Source organism: Stegodyphus dumicola, chromosome 12, assembly GCF_044657685.1.
Source record: "Stegodyphus dumicola isolate Sdum_Otavi_A_Nest chromosome 12, ASM4465768v1".
Classification (NCBI taxonomy): domain Eukaryota; kingdom Metazoa; phylum Arthropoda; class Arachnida; order Araneae; family Eresidae; genus Stegodyphus; species Stegodyphus dumicola.
The window spans coordinates 69,011,732-69,031,466 of record NC_140779.1 but is presented as its reverse complement, the minus strand read 5'-3'; the positions used below and the strand labels follow the sequence as shown (position 1 = coordinate 69,031,466).

At 33.8% G+C, this 19,735-nt stretch overlaps 1 protein-coding gene across 1 annotated transcript in view; it reads left to right on the top strand.

Annotated features, from left to right (window-relative positions):
- The window catches only part of LOC118202432 (cubilin-like), a 212,861-nt gene that overhangs the window by 117,523 nt on the left and 75,603 nt on the right, over positions 1-19,735 (top strand). Inside the window, exons 17-18 of the mRNA XM_085806530.1 lie at positions 12,517-12,763; positions 18,356-18,484. Coding sequence (XP_085662656.1) covers positions 12,517-12,763; positions 18,356-18,484 — 376 coding nt within the window. The remainder of the gene's footprint in view (positions 1-12,516; positions 12,764-18,355; positions 18,485-19,735) is intronic.

Here is a 19,735-nt window from a genome sequence, read left to right as displayed (position 1 = left end):
TGCAGTTCAGGAAAGTAGACTGCCTCGCGTACGCGTTGGATAGTTTTTCGAATACCAGCATGAGAAGCTAAAGGGCTGTCATGGAGCTCTTGCAGGATATTTAATCTAAGACTAGCTGGGATAACAGGTCGAAATTCGTTGTTGGAATTCGTAGTTTTTGTATAAAATAATAGACCATCTATTAGTTCGTAATGTGCCGCCCTATTTCTTATCGCCACAATATCTTGGTGGCTAAAATTTTCAGGATCCTTCAAATACTCATAAATACTTCCAAACTCAGGATCCTTACCCAGTTCGGTTATTACAGTTTCTCGGGAATTTATTGTACACGCTGTCAGCATTGCAACTTTTACGGTATTACCCTGTTCGTCTAATTTAATTCGTGATAGGGCATCTGCTACGATATTTTCCTTATTCTTATCATACCGGTTTGGTTTTTGACGAACTGGCAATGCATCTCCGGTGTCAATACTATGGTTAGTAACCTGAGTAAATCCTGGAATATCACTAAATAAGGAAGCAAATTCACTTACCACTTGTCGGATTCTATCTTGCTCGTCATTAGGCAGGTGGTCAAGATTTAACCTTGGCGGTTCAACCTTTTCTACACGCACTGGTTTCATTGTCAGCCTAAGGGACGCTTCATTAAAATCCAGTGTAGCTTGTGCGTCTGAAAGAAAGTCTATTCCTAGGATTAAATGTGCTTGCAAATTCTTTACTATAAAAAACATCACCTTTACTTGTTCGTCCTTGATACGGATATATAAAGGTACTTTACCTACGCACTTACATTCTTTTCCTTGCGCCGCTAATACTGTCGTATTATCCGCATTATATATGCGGTATTTGCGAAAATACTTTCTAAAAAAGACTTCTGCCACACAGGAACACTGCGCGCCGGTATCCAGGAGTGCGATGGCCGGGATATTATTTACCAAGACTTCAATCTTCGGAAGAGTCAAATTTTTCACCATTACTGTATTTAACTTGTAGGAAGAGGGATTTTCGTGGCCTTCGGATTTCCGCACCCTCTCGTCAGCAGAAATCCGTTTTAGTTTAAATTATTTTTCCTTTCCGTGCTTTCCTTCTTTCTCCACTGGCCTTGAGACTTTTTTCCTGGGTTGCTATTGAACTGTCGACGTTCGCCGGCTGTTTTTGAATGCTCGGGTTTCCTTGCCCAGTGATTCGCTTTTTCTCCGTAGCCGTATGCTTGAGTTTGCTGTAGTCTTGGCGTACCAAATTGGTTTCGCTGTTGATATTGGCGTCTTCTTTCGACGTCCGCCGTTCTTCTACTTTGAAACTGGATTGCTAGCTCAAATAACTTTTCCAGTGTAGTCGGATTTCTTAATTTAATAAAATCTTGCACTTGGGGCAGTAACCTCGGCAAAATCACTTGAATTATTTCAGGATCCGGACGGTTTCCATACAAGAGCTTGAAAACGTGAATTTTTCTTAAAATAAAGCTCGAGAGGTTTTCAATTCTTTGTTGATATATGCTGAAAAGTTCCGTTTCTAATTTCGCACGATCCCTTACAACAGGGAAGGCTTTTAGTAGGGCAGTCTTGAAATTTTCGTAAGTATAGATGGGACTTCCTGCTTGACCCAAGAGACTTCTGCCGATACATTTGAACCAGTTAAGTGCTTGGCCCCTCAAAGCGCTGGTAGCTAAGGTAACTTTTTGAAACTCGTGCACGGGGTAGAGCATGAAGTGGTCATCCAATTTTTCCAAAAAACTGGTTACCGGTGAGTTTCCGTTAAATGTTGCTTCTGGTTTCATCGAAGCGCGCATGGTCTGGACGATGTACCCAAATCCTTCCAGGGCGGCAGCTGGCATTTCTGGATTCTGAGCCGTTTCTGCAGGCAGCACAGGTTCTTCTTGAAACTCGGCCATGGTTATTCTTCTTTGGGCGCCACTATCAGGTTCAATGTTTTTTCTAACCTTCTTCGGAAACATACAATGACCTGACTAGGAACAGAGAGCTTACTAAAGCTATGTTCACTAATTGTAGTAAGTAGACAGGATACAGACGAAGGGTATACAAAACCCCTTTATTTTTCTTTATATACAATGACTTCCGTACTTCGGAATACAATGACCCTCCACTCGGGGTCTAACGTAAAAGATATCAAAATAAAACTAAACTCTAATTTAACTTTAGAATAATATACGTGGAAGATTGGCCTTATAATAACAGGAAGCGTATGTAGCACAGAGACTGTGAACACTACAATACGTTTAATTTATCAAGAGGATTAATACCTCTGGCCTGGAAGGCAAATAGCAACTGCGTAACTTCTAAGGTAAGCGGCCTGCTTCGAACTCACTGCTTCCTCTCTCCTTTGCTTGGCAAAAAGGCCACACTTAAATACTTGGCGTTCGCCAGACAAACTTTGCATAAAATCCTTAACGCTTATAATTCTGGCCGGAAGTAGAAAATAAGAAGTGATAGTAAAGATTTAAAATAAAATAAACGTTAGTAAAACTTAAGATCCTTACAACCTCAACCTGAGTCTTTCACTGAATCTGGTTCACAGTTATTAACACACATTTATCATCCACAAACATTATGGATTTGAGTTAACTATATTATATTAAACATTACATAAATATACTGAATTATGGAATAAATTTTGACGCTAAAAATACACTCTCCTATAAAATCCCAAAGCTGTTATTTGTAGTTTCACAGTTGTTTTCTTATTTTTAAATGGAGTACAAACTGAAAAGAATTTCTGACCGAAATTCTTTCTAACCCTTCTGACGCAGCAGTTCGCTGGCGTCCGCGTACCTTAACCTAACGTAATTTAATCTTACCTAGAAGAAATAAACATTAAAATTAGGCACAATTTAGCATTAGGTAGACTTAAAGTTAATTTTAAAAATATTATTTTTAGCTCCAATTTTAGTAAAACCTTCAGAAAAATAAATTTGAAGAGAACGTAAGGTAAATATTTCTTCCTCAAAAGACGATTCCCCCCCCTTTCCTTCTCCGACGCAAATTGGAAAGCTCTTTCTGCAAGGTATAATATACCTTAAATATTTAGTCATTAGGGTAAACTGAAGGAAAGTGCTGGCTATATATAACAGGCATCTGCGTATTGATGTAAATACATCATAGTAAAAGCAATAATATTCAAACGGTACTAGCAATGCAGTACAATGCTAATGTACTTGTACAATACAATTATGCTTATGTGTATACAAGTATGCAATACTTGCAGAAAGAGTAATTGGCCAACCCTGGATTATAAAGTAGTTGCAATATAAATTCTGTTGGTGGCGCACGAATTTTCGTTATCATCGAAAGGCAACTTTCTTGCAAAGCTTCCATGATAAGAGGAGGAAACCTCCAAAACACTCATGAGAAATTCATTCACTTACCACAGAAGGGTTTTAAATTCTGGGTTTTGCATAAAAATATACCCTCTTTCAGTGACCACCTCCCTAATTTAAGCAACGCTGAAAATGTCCAAAACATAAACATCGGTATGACAATCACCTCCATGGAAGAGTTGATGGTTATCTTAGAGAAGGTTTACTCCATTCCGTTTATAATATTTGACCAAAACGAAGTACGGAGATAAATGTTAGATTTTCTCCTATGATTATAGAATTTGCATTCTTTAGGGAAGTTAAATTCACTATTAAACAGCAAATGGACGAACAGAAATTTTATAAAGCTCACTTACTTTATATAGATAGAAAAAATTTTAATTTATTTTTGAAGTCGAAGTTTTTAAGTGCAATTTTTAACTGTTTTTAACTGATTTGGTAAACATATTTAACATGGGGAAGCCTTTGAGAGATATCTGCATTATTCCATTTGGAAAATTCTATGGGAAATGAGGTTCTGTGAACTCTCTTTGCCTACGTCTAACCTTTCGAAAGGTTTTCCAAAGGGACAAATCTTAAATGAATATATACCGAGAAGGAAAACTTAAATGTAATATCCAAGGTTCGATCTCAGCCTAATTGGTATATTGGTGATCCTTCGCTAGCCATCATACATATACTGTTTATAAGAAGAATATGAAGAAAATATAACATTGCACTAACATGATATTTACATCTATCGTGTTAGTCGCATATCACCTTCTATAGTAAAGTTTGTCGTTAGAGTATATCCATTTCCACAACTTAAGAAATAAATTTTAAACAAAAAAGATTTAATTTTCATTGATCAATAACACATTTTCTAAATCCGCCGCACAGTCTGTATAGTGGTTAGGGAAGCCTACTGCGGTACCGAAGGGCCCGAATTCGAATCCCGGGAAAGGCATGGTTGTAACAGTCCGTCCCTTCTAAGATGGTCTCGCAAATAGTCTCGCTGCATGGGCGTTTTCATGATTTTCTCTATATGTTACGTGGATGCGAGGCAGTTTAATTTAGAACGTCCTCCTCGAAAACATTCTTCTCTTTGCTTTGACGTAATCAAATAAACCGAACCAAATGCATTTTCTAGAACTCCGATTACTTTCTTTTGATATATAACTAAAAGTTATGCATATTTATCTTTCCGAACATTATCTTCATTTGTTCCCCAATTACTATTATTGTGTTTAATTCCTTTTCTTAAATAATAACAAGGAAGGTTTAATTGGATTTGTCTTCGAGTAGAAGTCCTTGACCTTGACCTTGCTGACCAAATTCATTAAATTATCTTGTATTTCCTAATATTTGCATACAATGGTGTCGATTTCGAAATTCTTATTTCTGTTTATTGCCCAAATCACTCTTCTAAATTATGAAATGTTAAGTATTTATTTATCAGATTAAAACTAAAATCTTGACGAGCTTTACGGCCGTTTTAAGAAGTCAAGCCTTTTAAATATTTAAATTTACCACAAAATTCACATTATTTAATGACGAAGATTAAAACAGAGCGTATAGTAAGTACATATAACATTAAATAAAGTTGAAGTAATTCTCTAAATAGATTAAAATGATATTAAAAAACAAAAACAGTTTCTATAAAATAAGAAGAAAAGCAAGCAATATTAACAATTGTGATCCATATTTTGGGCCTTGTATTTTAGATTTTGTCATCACGTTTTATTTATGATGTAGAAGATAACGTACAGTACAAAATTAAAGCGAAATTCTGAACCGAGATTTATGCTATATGACATCAGAAGCGTCGGTTATTAATTATGTGGGTAATGTGTATGCTACTAAAATTTGTTGCTAACGTAAATTTTCGAAGTGTTGCTAAGAGTTATGCATTAATTTTAAAAGTTCACATTGGTTCGCTAATAAGCAGTGGGCTGTTGCAACTTGGAAGATGAATAAAAATACTCAGGCCATATGGTTTCCTAACAGCTTCTTTATCAGCACAAGATAATCTTCGAAGACTGAAAGCAGTAATACTTGGAATAACTTTTAAGTTGCGAATACCGTATTTCCTTGCGAATTTCCTCTTCTTACGTATTTTCCCTTTACGTTTAGTACACAATATAGAAACTTCTGTTATATGGTAGCAAGGTATAAAGAACAAATGCATAGCAATACACAATGCAGAGTCTGTTCACACATTGTTTAGACGATTTTCATTGTATTTAATCAAATATTTTGCCTACAAGTTTTGGGTTTTAAATGCTCTATTTGACAACCCTTATTCTTCACTATCTTTCTCCACCCTAATTTCTTAAGCCAATAAAGCCTTTTCTAAGCCTTTTGTACTGGAAGAGGTACTTTATCTCATTCCTCTTGAACAACTTTCTAAAGTCCAAGGAAGGTTGTAAGTCGACGTTTGGACAATCTGCTTTTTAAAAGTCCAAAAGCGTTAAAATCCATGGGTGATACATCAGAAGATTTTGTAGGGATATGAGTGAAGGGTATGGCCTAGATACCCGTTTATTGTTACATTTTGTTTCAAGAAATTGTTTTCTAAGTTCAAGATTTTGACGTGTGTCTGCTTGCTTTGTCTTGATGCAATTCTACTTATTCATGTCACTGTGGGTAAAGAGCATTTCATATTTGAAAACTGGGTATAAAATATGTTTCTGATAGTATATGGAGTTGATCTTAATATTTTCCTCTGCTCTCTTTGTTTGTAATAACATTTTCCTCTGCTCTCTTTGTTTGTAATAACATTTTCCTCTGCTCTCTTTGTTTGTAATAACATTTTCCTCTGCTCTCTTTGTTTGTAATATACCGTTAACCAGCAGTATTCATAAATCACTTTGAAAAACTTTCTTTGGATATTTTGAACCATGATTTAAGACTGTTTTCTCCTCTTTAATGATAATAAATGGATCTCTTTTTATTGCAGTCATTTAAAAGCCCACAAGATGCATCTACTGTGACAATATTTTCCCGTTTTTATCGGGATAAATGTCTCTTATAATGAATTCTGCAGTGCGTTCCACTTTTGGCTATATGTCCTGGTGAAAGACGATACACATTATATTTTCTTCGATTTTAAGATTCATATCAGCATCAATCACTTTGTTTAAAGTTCATACGGAGTATTTTAATGATTTTGCAAGTTACATTCTGCTGCATCTACTTGTTTGACTTTGCTGAGACATTAGATATTTTTTAAAGCAGGAAGAAGTGAAAAATAAGCACTGCCCTCGCCGGGAATCGAACCACGGACCTCTGGAATACGCACCCAGCGTGCTGACCACTACACTACGAAGGCATGCTAAGAAGGGAGAGAAATACCTTATATACTCCCTTTTTTAAAGTGCAACTGTGGTTTTTAGGGGACCCAATCGCCAAATCCTGGGTGTGGAGAATCATCATCCACCATCCTTTTAGTTCGGGCGGCACTTTAGAAACATTAAGGCCCGTTCCCACTGGGGTTTATCTGAGCTAACGGAGTCAGTTCCATGTGTCGACTAGCTCCGCTGTGCCTGCAGTTCAGATTTTTCAACTTGCCGCCCTATGGGGAAAAACTGGTTTTGGAGATGGGTCGGCTACGTCAATTGTGTTCGTTAGCTCAAATAAACCCCAGTGGGAACGCAGCTTTAGGGCTATTTCGGAAGCAGAAGAGATGAAAAATTAGAACGCCTCGCCGGGAATCGAACCACGGACCTCTCGAAAACGCGTCGAGGGTGCTGACCACTACACTACGAAGGCATGCTAAGAAGGCGGGAGAAATACCTTATAACTTTCATAAATCTTTTTAAATCTTTTTGGACTTTTGAGACAGAGGCTCGGCTGTAAAGTCACTGAACACTGTGCTTCAGGGTGTTTCGACCGGGGCTCTAATTCCGGTGAACGGACTGGCTGCATGGGACATTTTTGGGGGTTCCCATATGTCATGTAATTGCCATCCAGGTTCCCATAGAAAGTTCTCCATTAACCCATTAACGCATTCCTCAAATCAGCCCTCGAGTGCTTTGCCGTAATCAATTAAATCAAAGCAAACTATTCAGAGCTGGTAGACATTTATTTAAATGTTAGAATAAACCAACAACTACGTTCATGCACTGTTACTATGCCAGAAAAATTAACGCCTTACTTGCAGAACGCACCGCGAATTTCAACCAGTCTTTCTTCTGTGCTTAAATTTTAAACATTATGACGATTGTTCTGATTTTACTGTCACTCCCTCTTAATGTTTTAAACTTTAAGATTAAAATTATTCAGTTAAAAGAGATATCAATTTTAAAAAAGTCAGTTGCGATACTTGGAAAGTTGCCACTTCATTTTTTTCCCTTGCTTCTTCCTAGTAAGCCTTGATCAAGGCCAGTTATTCACATTCATCAAGGAAATTAAATTTACAACAAATCAGCGGCGGATTTCCCTATAAATGTTGCGAGCTGCCGGTTAGGATCATGTCTACTGACGAATTCGAGACAAGTTGCATAAACGTCTCTCTTTCGTTGATCGCGCTACTGTGGATGACGTGAAAGGATGTGCAGTCCTGTATTTCTCGAATATAATTACTTGAGGTCTGTTGCAGCAATAGGGCAATATATACCTTCTGAAACTTATAAAATGACCCTGTTAGAATTTACTTATATTTTATCTAATATTTTAAATGTACTTTTATTTTTAATAACACAGTCATAACTATTTTATTTCATATATATATAATAGTCATAACTATTATGACTTGTAGTTATTGTAGTTATTCTATTCAGATTTCTTCTGAAAATAACTGTAAAAGTTTTAGCGAAAAAAATAAATATCTTTATTTATCCTTCTATGTAAAGTAGTTGCTCTTTTCACTTGAATGTGATGAAATTAACTCTAACATTTGAGGTATTTAAATAAAAAACATTTTCGTTACAAATTTTACCTCTGTCCTAGAAATAAAATGCAAATACATAATAGTAAAAACACGAGTTTGATGATATTGCTATGAAAGAAATTTTTCTTTCAGTTTTAATAAAGATATCTTACTCAGCTAGTAACAGAAACAAAATGTTAATTCATATTCATTAAAGTTATAAGCAGTCATATAGCTAAAAAAAAATCTTAGTAACTAAAATGGGGATCGCACGTTCAAAACCCACAAATCTTGAAAAAGAGTCGAGATAGAAAAATCTAATCTTCGCGACTTTTTCACCATTAGAATCTTTTGAATGTTAACTTAAATAAACTTTAAAAATGTTAAATGTTAACTTTTGTAAAAATTCATTATATTAACTTTCATATTGAAGAGTTCTTTAAGAAATAACACGATGTTTGCAGTTTCATTTGTATCTCGCTAATGAATGCATTTTTACATACCATCTTTAGTTTTCCTTCATCTTAACGTGTAAAATGGTCCTCTCTCTCCTTTACGCTTACCTGAAAAGATTCGAAAATTGTAAAAGATTTGGGCTGTTACTCAAATAGTTTTTATCAAATTATGCTGAAATAATGAAAATCCGAATTCGAAAGTTTTAATTATGTAGGCTCTTCTTTCATTAAATTTTATTTGCATCTTAATAAATATAAGTTAAAATCTGTATTTTAAGTTCTTTTTTAGTGAACGCAGACTCCAAATTTTGCTTTAAGTAGGATCTTTCAAGCAAAAGCTTTTCGTTACTATTATTATTGTTTATTTTTATCCCCAAAGGGATTATTAGTCTCTAAATGGTATTTTGCTTCCAAACATTATAAATGAGTCGTTTCACTTTTCATTCGAGTCTGTTGTCATTCGGCAAAATGTAAACTCTTTCAAATTGAATCCGGCTGTTGTAAATTAACCAAGTAAGCTATTTGAAAGCAATAGGTACAGTTATTAAGAATATTCATTTCGTAAATTTGAATCCGTTTGATTTAAAGAATAAAAATGCATAAGTCCATGATCTATCTAATTAAAATTATTCAGTATTTTCATAAAATAACGTGATATATTTTTCATTATTTATTTCAAATTTTGTAAAACCTTAATGAATTTTTTATTAACAAATTTTTTATTAACAAACTCAACGATTTGAAAGCGAGTAATAGAAACACTATTCGGAATAAAGCATTCTTATCTCCAGCGCGCGAGACTGTCTGTCGAAAATTCTTACGATAAGCTGTTTTTAAATATATTGTGACATTGCTGTTGAATCGAATTTTATATGACGTAAGTCCGAAGAACGTCATAACTATAAACATAACTTCTAAACATAAAGTTAACATACATTTTATGCTTTTAAAATTGTTTTGATTTTGCTGTTGAATTGCATACGGCGTAAGTGCAGAGAAAACGATGCTTAGTAATAAAGCTAAAAATACAGACAAAAAATGTGTTAGCAGGAGGAGTGCAACACAGAGAGGGGTCGGCTGCGAGCTCAGCGAAGGCCCAAAAGGTCTTTAACAAACTAACAAAGCCTTTTGGGCGACTTATAAAATCGGAAAACTTTCAGATTTTTTTATTTTTTATTATTAGTATTATCATACAAAAGATTTCAGAGTATTGAGATTTTTTTAGGATCCTGATTTAAGTAAGTTTAAAATTTATTCCATCTCTACTTTTCTCTCTTTTGAAGTATGAAGTGTTGTGACAAATACAAACTCCTTTTAGTTGAACATTATTTCTACTTACAATTTGTTATCTTTAATGATACAGACAACAAACATTAAATGAATTTTATTTGCCAAAATTCAGATCTATTTTAGCGGATGTAATAAAAATTTGCATCAGTAACTCCAATTATCTCCAGTTTTTTTTTTTTTTTTTTTAATTTGTTTTCTTCATCGCGTTATTCCTCTTCCCAAATGTTTAATCTCGAGATCCGCAAGCATACAGCTGTCATTTATCGTGACCACATCTACATAAATCTGCTGTGAAGGAAAAAAAAGATGAGAAGGTAGAGTCTTAGAAGGAAAAAATATAATAATAATTAAAATTAATTAAAATAATAAAAGTTACAACAAAAAATTAATAGTTATAAATTAATTAACAATTTAAAATAAATATTTAAAATCATTCAGCAAAACAAAAACTTCAAAATATTTCGCGCCAAAAGTTGTCTTGGGAACATATTTCCGGATCGCATAATTCGTAAGGATGCATTGATGTCGTAACTAAGGAAGGGGCTTCTAGAACGGATCAAGGGATTTGCAATACTAATTTCCATTGTGTGTCGTAACCTTTCCCGCACTCAAAGCAAGAAATTGAAAATACTTTGTCATGCACTTTCCTCTACAAAATGATAGAAACATCATGAATTACTTATGAAAATTTCCAGGGCCAAAATTTGGTCAAATATAAGTAATTGTAAAGATTCTATCATCTGGTTAAAAATTTAAAAGGAGTACAATTACATGGTAGATACTGCAGATAGCTTTGAAAAGATTGCAAAACAAATTATAAACAACAAGCTTTCAACGATTCAACATCAGAAGAGCAGTAGAAGCTGATTGATCTGTACTCGAAGTACCAGTGTGCACTTGAGAATTATGCTTCCTGATCGCGACCGATAATTTGAGAATTACTGTTTTAAAAGAAAATGCGTGTTTTAAGTGGAAAATTAATAATTTCAGAATATCGCAAATCTTGGTCTTCATGGAATACGTATTATATCAGCTACAAACGCGTTGCGTTAGACGTCTGAAGGCTTGTTTATAAGAAATCATCGCATTCCTCCCTGCTTGCTGTCGTAGTATAAATTAGTAGCACGTCCAGCTGGCAGTTGATAAGATCCGTCATTCGAGTTCCGGTAACAGCACTGTTAATTTTTCCCGTTACTTAGTCTAAAATAACTAATGGCTCTACAGATTAACTGCTCAAAAGGGAAGCATCAAAGATTCTAACAAATAAAAAACATTTTCTAGAATATCCTATGTAAAGTTTTCCCATTTTATGAGGTTATTAATGTCTCAGAGATGGTTGAGCTTCTGCTGTTGAGTATTGTCAATATTAGAAGACATGTTATGAGTGGCGATTTCAGAATCAATATATCAGTTTCAGAAGAAGGTTATGAAATCTTTTGATTTAAATGTTTCGGAACTAGAGTTTTACAGTTAAATTGTATTAGATACTGATTTTAAGCATGCCATTCTGCAGAAAAAATTATATTAGTGTTATTTTTAATATCCATTGATCTAATTTCAGCCAAACCAAAACCATGAAATTTATCAGAGGCAAGGTTTTGTGCTTGTCTCTGGTCTAAGCGTTAGGCGCCTTATTGGTGACTGAGTTTATCTACAGTTTTGAAGACCCCTCCAGCAATGGATCCGAGGATGTCTTACCCCCTTCCCTTACCACGAACCTTTCGAGAGGACTGCCGGCTATGACAAGTTCCATCAAATTTAATATGTTCACTGCATTTGAAAAGAAATGACGATTGTATGATTTGAAACCGGTTTTCACCTGAAGATATTTAAATTCAGAAGGCATGTAATTCTTGAAACGTAGAATATTTTAATTAAGCAAAAGCAGCGTACAGCATCGAATTCTAACTAAAGGATTTCCTTTTCTTCATTATCTCTTGTTATAGAAGTTATGAGGTTATTAGTATTTAAATAAACCAGTTATAATGATGTAGACCTTTACTACAACTTCTCGTTTTCGTTCCTCATCAGACTGCAAATCAGTTTCAGAATATTTAAGCTGAGATTTTCAGATCGTGAGACAGAGAGTGTTTCTGCCTTTCGAAGCCACGTTATTTTGTTCTGCCAGTTATGATCGATTAGAAATATTTGATTTCGAGGTTACAGTGGCTGCCATTTAAAGTGTTACGCTTGTGAGAAGTTCTAAGTCAACTTAAATTTAAAATTAATTGTGTAGTCAATGACTGCTAGTCTACATTTTAAATTTCGAATTTGACTGTTACTTTAAGTTGCATCGCCACAAGTGGCGGCTGATTATGTGACCACCAGACGTGCATTTTATGTTTAAGTTCTGAGTTAAATAAAAAGATTTGTTTTAAACTTTTTTAAGACTCTGTAGTTCATTTTTGGACAGCGATAATTCGCTTAACATATGTTAGGAGTTTGTTTATGCTCCCAAAGAAAGTCAAACTCTGTAAAGTTGTAAGGCTACAATTTGATAAAGATTTTACAAATGACAATATTCAAATTATACATGTTGGTAGTACTTTATTTTCTAAAGGAATTTTTATTATTATTATCATTATTAGGTGACTAATCAAAATTGCGATCGGATCTTTCAACGCCCCGAGTTCGAGATCCGCAGCGTCAACTTCCCACTGCCGTATCCTAACGGCTTGAATTGCCGTTACCTGGTCCGCAAGGCTTCGGATGATATATGTTGGGTGAAGCTGGTTTTCCTGAGATTTGATCTGGAACCTAGCGACGATTGCCACTTCGACTACTTGAGCATCAATGGCAGAAGGATATGCGGAACGTTACCGGATGACGACATAAGTGAGTCTTCACTGATATTTGATGATCTACGATTTTTTTTTTGAAATTATTAACATACAAAATACAGAAATGTTTCAAGCAATTGATATAAGGCATTTACTTAACTTTTGTCAGTGTCATTATCAACTTAAAGCGTCTTAACTTTTTAAATAACTATACTATAAACGCATCATAAAATCAGTTTAATAAGTTATCAAATTGAAAAATACTCAAATATTCTTAAAACTGAAAGCAAAATTCACAGTGTCCAGCGAGAATCTCAGAAGTTTCCCACATTCCCAAAATTTGTATAAATCAGACTTCGTAATGTCCTCATAGACGCCATGAAATAACCTCAACGAGGTAATACAAGATTTCTTTAGTTTGGTTGTCATTTGTAATAGATTTGTATGCCAAAGACGAATCTGAAAATAATCATAATAAAATCTTCATAATAAAGTAATAATAAAATCTTCTATAAAAACCTGGTCTGGTACTCATAAGTTTATATATAGTCATGTGTTATGATAAAGGCTACTTAGAGCAAATCACTAATTAACTCTGGCCTACCAGCTAACGAGAGGTAAGATAGCTGAACACTGATGGTTGATCCCGGGTTCAATCCCCGATGAAAGGGTTGTCTGCAAGGGACTTTTCCCGTGTAAGAACGTGAAACCATGTGGTTTTTCGCATGTATAACATGAAATACGAGCCAGTTTTCCTTATAAAGCGTCCCCCACGAAGGTATCCTTCTACATAGGCAGATGGATCCACTTTGCTTTGTCAAAATTAAATAATGGAATCCAGTTTTTAATTTTGAAAAATAAATAACGAAACATGTTTTACAATTGCACCTTATAATAGATATTTGTGATCGGCGTTGACCAGTCACCCGCTGTTTGATATGTCTGCAGTCGAAACAACATACTAAATAGCTTGAACGAAAGTTTGATTCTGTCATATACACTTAGTCCCAGGTTCTTGCCACAAGCTAACCCAGCAACGCATTCATTAAGAAAATTAGTCTTTTTACACGTAATACAGCTAAGATTTAATATATTCCTTTGAGAGCTTAATGTTCTGGTGAAAGAGGCCCGACCCTCCCGGATTGTTTGCTTCTCGAAGAGGCATCGAAATTATTTATAACAAACTCATATAGGAAGTTCATTTCTTTATTTGCCAGAATAAACTAGTAGACGCGTTCTACACCATCCACCATTTTCTGATCATCGCACTTTCTTCTCTTCTCCTTCCTTCTCCTCTCAGGCTTCCATTATGCTTTCCACATCAGACCAAATCTATGGCTGCTGCTTCTTCATGCTAGGGCACTGATTGGTCTAAAACACAGCTCTAAGAAATATCCAAGAATCGCACAGACTTTCACTGTAACATCCAAGACTTTCCCTTTAACACTAGATTTGTTTTGGATTTCTATGAGCTGCTACTATGGGCTTGACGTCTTTTGGATAATTACATTTTGGGAAATAATAGACCGCAACTGGGTCTTGTACTTTAACTCAAGCTTTCCAACGTGAGTTTTTATATATATGAGAGAAATGAATTCGTCTTTTTCTTATTATTATCCTATATCGTTATTGTAATGTATATAGAGACCCGTGGAGTCAAACTTGTGTTTGGGTCATATACCTATGGTATCTCCTTAGGGACAGACTTGCGGTTACTTGATAACAGATTGAAACTGCATTATATATCATTCCAATTTTTGATCAAGAGAAACAACCAAGGCATTGACCGATTTCATATGCTATTGATTTTTATAAATAAGATGATCTCAAACATTCATGCTTTACCCAGCATTTACAGTTAAGTCTACATTGTGATAGCCATCTCCACTTATCGTAGTATAGGGGTCATATTACCTTGAAGTGTTGTAGTTCAGTGGTCTCAAACTCAAATTACATATGGGCCGAATGCACGAGTTGAAAGTAGCTTACACGTCACACTTTTTTTAATGAAATGAGAGCGAATTTATATATATATGTATGTAGATGTATGTGTGAGCTCGCATTTGTATATATTACATCGTATATACCTCTAAAGTATCGATATCACCCCTTACAAACTGATGTTACGAGTGATGCCATATAACTTTATAATCTTTGCGAAAATTCTATTCTTTAAACATAATTTCCATTGAACATTTTTTAATAAAAATTTTATTCCAATAATATTTAATTGTTTTTCTTGCAACGTGTTTCTCGGTATTTGGTTTTCATTTTTTAAACAACTTTTTATTTGTTTTCCTAGATAAAATTAGGAGGCTCTTTTCTTCGGTTAAATTTCTTTTCATACTTATTTAGGTGCGTAATCTCTTTCATAAATTTATCAAAGCATAATAAAAAAGTAATAATGGTAATAACGCAAAGAGAAAAATTCAAATTTATATTTATTTTCTGTCTGAAATCTAAATTTTGGTACCTGCAAGAAATTTCTCTTGGTTACACTAGGCAATTCAAATAAATTGGCAGCTGGAATGTTAAATTTTCAAACTGCCATTTATTTTAAATAATTCTAATATGTTGAATTGACCACTAATTAACTTCCTTAAACTAAAAATAAATCATTTTTACGAAAACTTCCCAAATATACAAAGAAAACTTTCGAAGAGGGTCAAAATGGGAGAATAAATAAAGACAACCCTTTTTCTCTGATTTATTACATTTTTCTTCAATATATGTAGTTTTTTTCTATATGTAGTTTTTTTTTTGTTGAAGAAAACATATGTACACAATTTACAACTTCATGGTAGAAGAGAAATACATTAAAATATAAAATTAGCCCAGCAATAACCTTGCGCTTGACTTCGAGTTTTGTCAAGATTCCATAGATTTCGAAGGCAAACAGGTACAGGTCCTCTTTATCAGGGACAAAAAAAATCTGCCGAGGATTTTGAAGATTATTTTTCTGTACTTGCCCTCGAAATAACTAGTCTTGACCAAAATCTACGCCAAACACAAGGTTGTTGCTGGGCTAATTTTAAGTTTAAAACCTTCTTTATTTCCTATTGCAAATCCACAGTTGGTACGATGAGATTTCTATTCTGATAAAGTTTTACCTTTGGAGAAAATATCTTCATCACGGATTGTAGATGCTCATTAAGGAATCGGGTTATTTTCTCAAAGTTACTAACTTTCAACTGCGAAAAAAACTGTTCACATTATAAATGTACTCAAAAACAAAGCGATTATTTTTGTTGCAGAAGTTTGTAACTGAGAGTACTTATCTTCTGTCAAGTACGAATAAAAATTTTTCAAATCTATATCTTGAGTCCTTAAATAAGATCTGTTCACACTGATAAGTTTGTACTACAATGGTATTTCCTTTTTTTAGATTTTCTGGTGTGCTACTCACATCCATTTTAATCGTAATGAAAATAATATAAAACTAGACTATAAATCATTCAAATCAACGCATCTTTCTCCAAATTCTTGTATCAATAATGCTATTTTTATTCCATAATTTTCAAACTTTACATTTGAAATAATATCTAGAATATGAGATGTGGGAAATGAACGAAATATTTTGTTATAAACTGTGTTCCCTTTAATTGAAATTTAACTTTGAAAGGTTTAATACAAGCATACATATCAAAGATAAGTTTAATTCTTTTCTTGCAGCTAAATGCCCGGTTCATTCAGCAAGGAAGTCTAAATCTATTATCAGTATATGATTATATCGCTCTTCGTTGATTTTATCAATTTATTTTTGTGTCATGAAGATTTGATTTCATTCATTAAATCACAAAACTGTTTCATACAGCTCCTCGAGAAGATTGCCTTACTTCGTTATGCTAAATAATATCTCAGTACTCACTTTTCACTTTCCTTAAGCAATGCAGCGAGCGATGTGAATCAGATCTCGTACTCGGATAGAAATTACTAGTTTCATTATTATTTCAATAACGTTATCCAGGAGGACACTTTTGTTATCGTATTCACAACAAATATGCAATTAAAATGCACTCGCGGGCTGTACAAAATTGCTTCGGGGACCGCCAGTTTGAGACGACTGTTTTAGATGACCTTCTCTTGTGGCAAAAAAACCACTGAGTGCTTTAACGTCAATTACTTAACCGGATCTAAAATATCCTTTTAAGATACGAACTTTGGTTTTATTCCTTTGGTTTTTTTTAAACGTGGAACATATTCCAATACATTTAAAATAAAATCTTAAGAGCAACTTTAACGACATTTATTACCTTAATTACATTTATTTTTATAACTCTTGGTCATTGCTCATTCGTATAAATTTATCATGAGATTTATGGCACAAAGTTTAATAGCTTTAATAACTTTGGGTGTTCACTTCCTTGAATCAAAATGCTTTGCAGTTTCAATACTCACTTCGTAGATATAATGACATTTGCCGACTGCTTTGGCATATTAATTAACCAAACAACTAATACTAGAGATATAATAAATATATTTATCATGAAAAACATAATAACATTTATTTTTTCCATATATAATGTAAATATAAGTTTATAAATAAAAATTCTTTATGACAGGTACAATCAGTTTTTCCAGCGAAGACAACTGTCTTAAATTTACAATGAATATTATAAAGTTTTAATATAAATCAAAAAGTTTTTGCGATCTATCACATCAAATTTTAAATTGAATAGCTTGTGAGATTTATCTATTTATTTTAAACTAATAGTTAGTTTTAAGTTTATTTTCCTATCACTTTGTTTTCACTCACGCTTTTCATTCCAAAATGTAAATAGGATAGCGAGCATTTATTCAGGTTGAGGTAGAAAGAAGTGCTATTTAGGCAAGTATTTCGGAAGTTAGTGTTAGAGCGTGTCTGCCTATTCCAGGCCACGTTGTGCTGTGATTATTAGCTATTCGATTCTCTGACGCAGGAGTGCTTCTAGCCATTTCGCTTGTCTCGCCGGTTTTCCTGAAAACCAGAGCCTTTCTTGCTCGTTAAATTATTTTCTGATCCGTTAGACTAATCTACCACATTTGAATCTGTTCTACGTTACGTATCTCTGTTAAGCCAAAAGTGCTTGGCTTGTGTAAACACAATTTGGGTAATTGTTAACCTTGTGTTCGAATAAAAAGGCTATTTACACCCTTCTTCCGACTTTGTCCGTCTGTAGTTTAAGACAAGAGGATTATTCTTCTGCAGTCTTTCTAGAGTCTTCACCCTTATATCCTACCAAAGAAGGTGAGACTCTACAGGCCTTTATGTTTGGTAACATTATGTCAGTAAATATGTTAGCAATATATTTTTCCTCTCAGTAAATATGTCTTTTTAAGTATTGAAGACATTAAGATTAATAAGAAATACAGAAAACTTTCTTCAAGCAAAGAATAAAAATGATGTAAATAATAATTTTTCACCTGATTAATGAACCAAAGTTTCGTTTAAATGTTTTGTGATAAGAACTAATATTTAAAGAATGAACTAACAAATGCAATGCGACATCCTTGCAAAGCTTCCGTAAAATTAAGCATTCGTTTTGTCTAAAATTTCTTTTATAGCCAAATCGTTTGAAAAACCAGAATTTGAATTGTGTAAAGAATTTTTGAATTATGTAAAGAGCTGCTATTTAACCTCGTTTAATACTTTCATTTTCTTATCTAGGAGCTTATCTCTTCAATTCCGAAGAGATTTCAATGTACTTCCGATCCGACGGAGCTAATGCGCACAGGGGATTTTTAATCAGAGGTGAACAACTTAAATGCAAGCCTAAAGGACCCTCTCCAGTTGCCAGTAAGTGAAATTACCTGTTGTTTTATTCCTTTTTATGTCCAGTAAATAATTAAGTATAATGAATAACATTTTGCTGTTTACTAAACATTTATTCAGTTATTCATATATCACTGATGTAGCGAATAAGGAATATTACCGACTGAAAGCTTTCAAAAAGTACTGCAGGAGTTACATAATTGTCACCGTGAATGTGTCTTGACATTCTGAGATTCTTTATTTCATACAAGAATGAGTCCGATCACCATTTTCCTTCGTCAGCAAGGAACATCATTGAATGTTTTTGATTGCAACTCTAATCTCAACGGATTTATTCTGATAAGGAATCCATTGTTTGTAACAATCACGATCGACATGGACTGCCTTCTGGAGGCATGTTGATCGATCTGAATCAAAGCTGTAGCCGGTTGTCTTTGATTGATACCGGCTAATTTCCAGCATTAGCATTTTCATGCTTTTCCTGTAAATCAAATCGTAAGCGTCTTGATTTTCAGGAAAAGCATGGAATAAGAAAAAGGTTAGAAAATGTCTCTTAAGCCAGTCGAGGAACATTATATTGAAAAAGAAAAATTTTGCTTACATTACTCTGCAAATTAAACTTTCAGCATAATTACAGAATAGGCATTCATTATTTTCAGTGAAGTTAAACCACAAACTTTTCAACGTGCCAATCCACGTATCTTAACATGTTAAAAAGTGAAAGGAATGAGAGCAAAAATGAAATTTTTTTCATATCTCGAAAGTAAAGTCGAGAGTCTTGGATTAGAAAAAAAAGGAATATTTCAGATAGGATGATACTTGTTTACAATAATAAATCTAAAATTGAATGTCTAGCATGTGGCAACCGATCAGTAAGCGATAAAACTAGTGAACTTTAGATAACATGTTATTGTCGTTGCATAATTTTGCCGAGTTAGCGTAATTCTTTCACATTTATAATGCTGCAACAATTCTGTTTAAGTTATCTCTTCTTTGTTTTATTTGTTTCCGTTTTGGTTTCTCTTTTTGGAGCAGAGCATTTTGCTGATTAGAAAACAGAAGATTTTTTTTAAATGTTGCTAAAGAAATGTGATGATATTAAAACACAGCCACATAAATTAATGAAATATTTTTTCTGACGTTTTACGTTGAAATGTTATACTTCAGAATTATTCCTCATGATAAAAAGAATAAATGAAAGCTAATTTTAGAAACAGTTAAATGGTATTAATTTGTGTGATTTCAAATTAAGAGATTCAATAAGATCATTTTAAA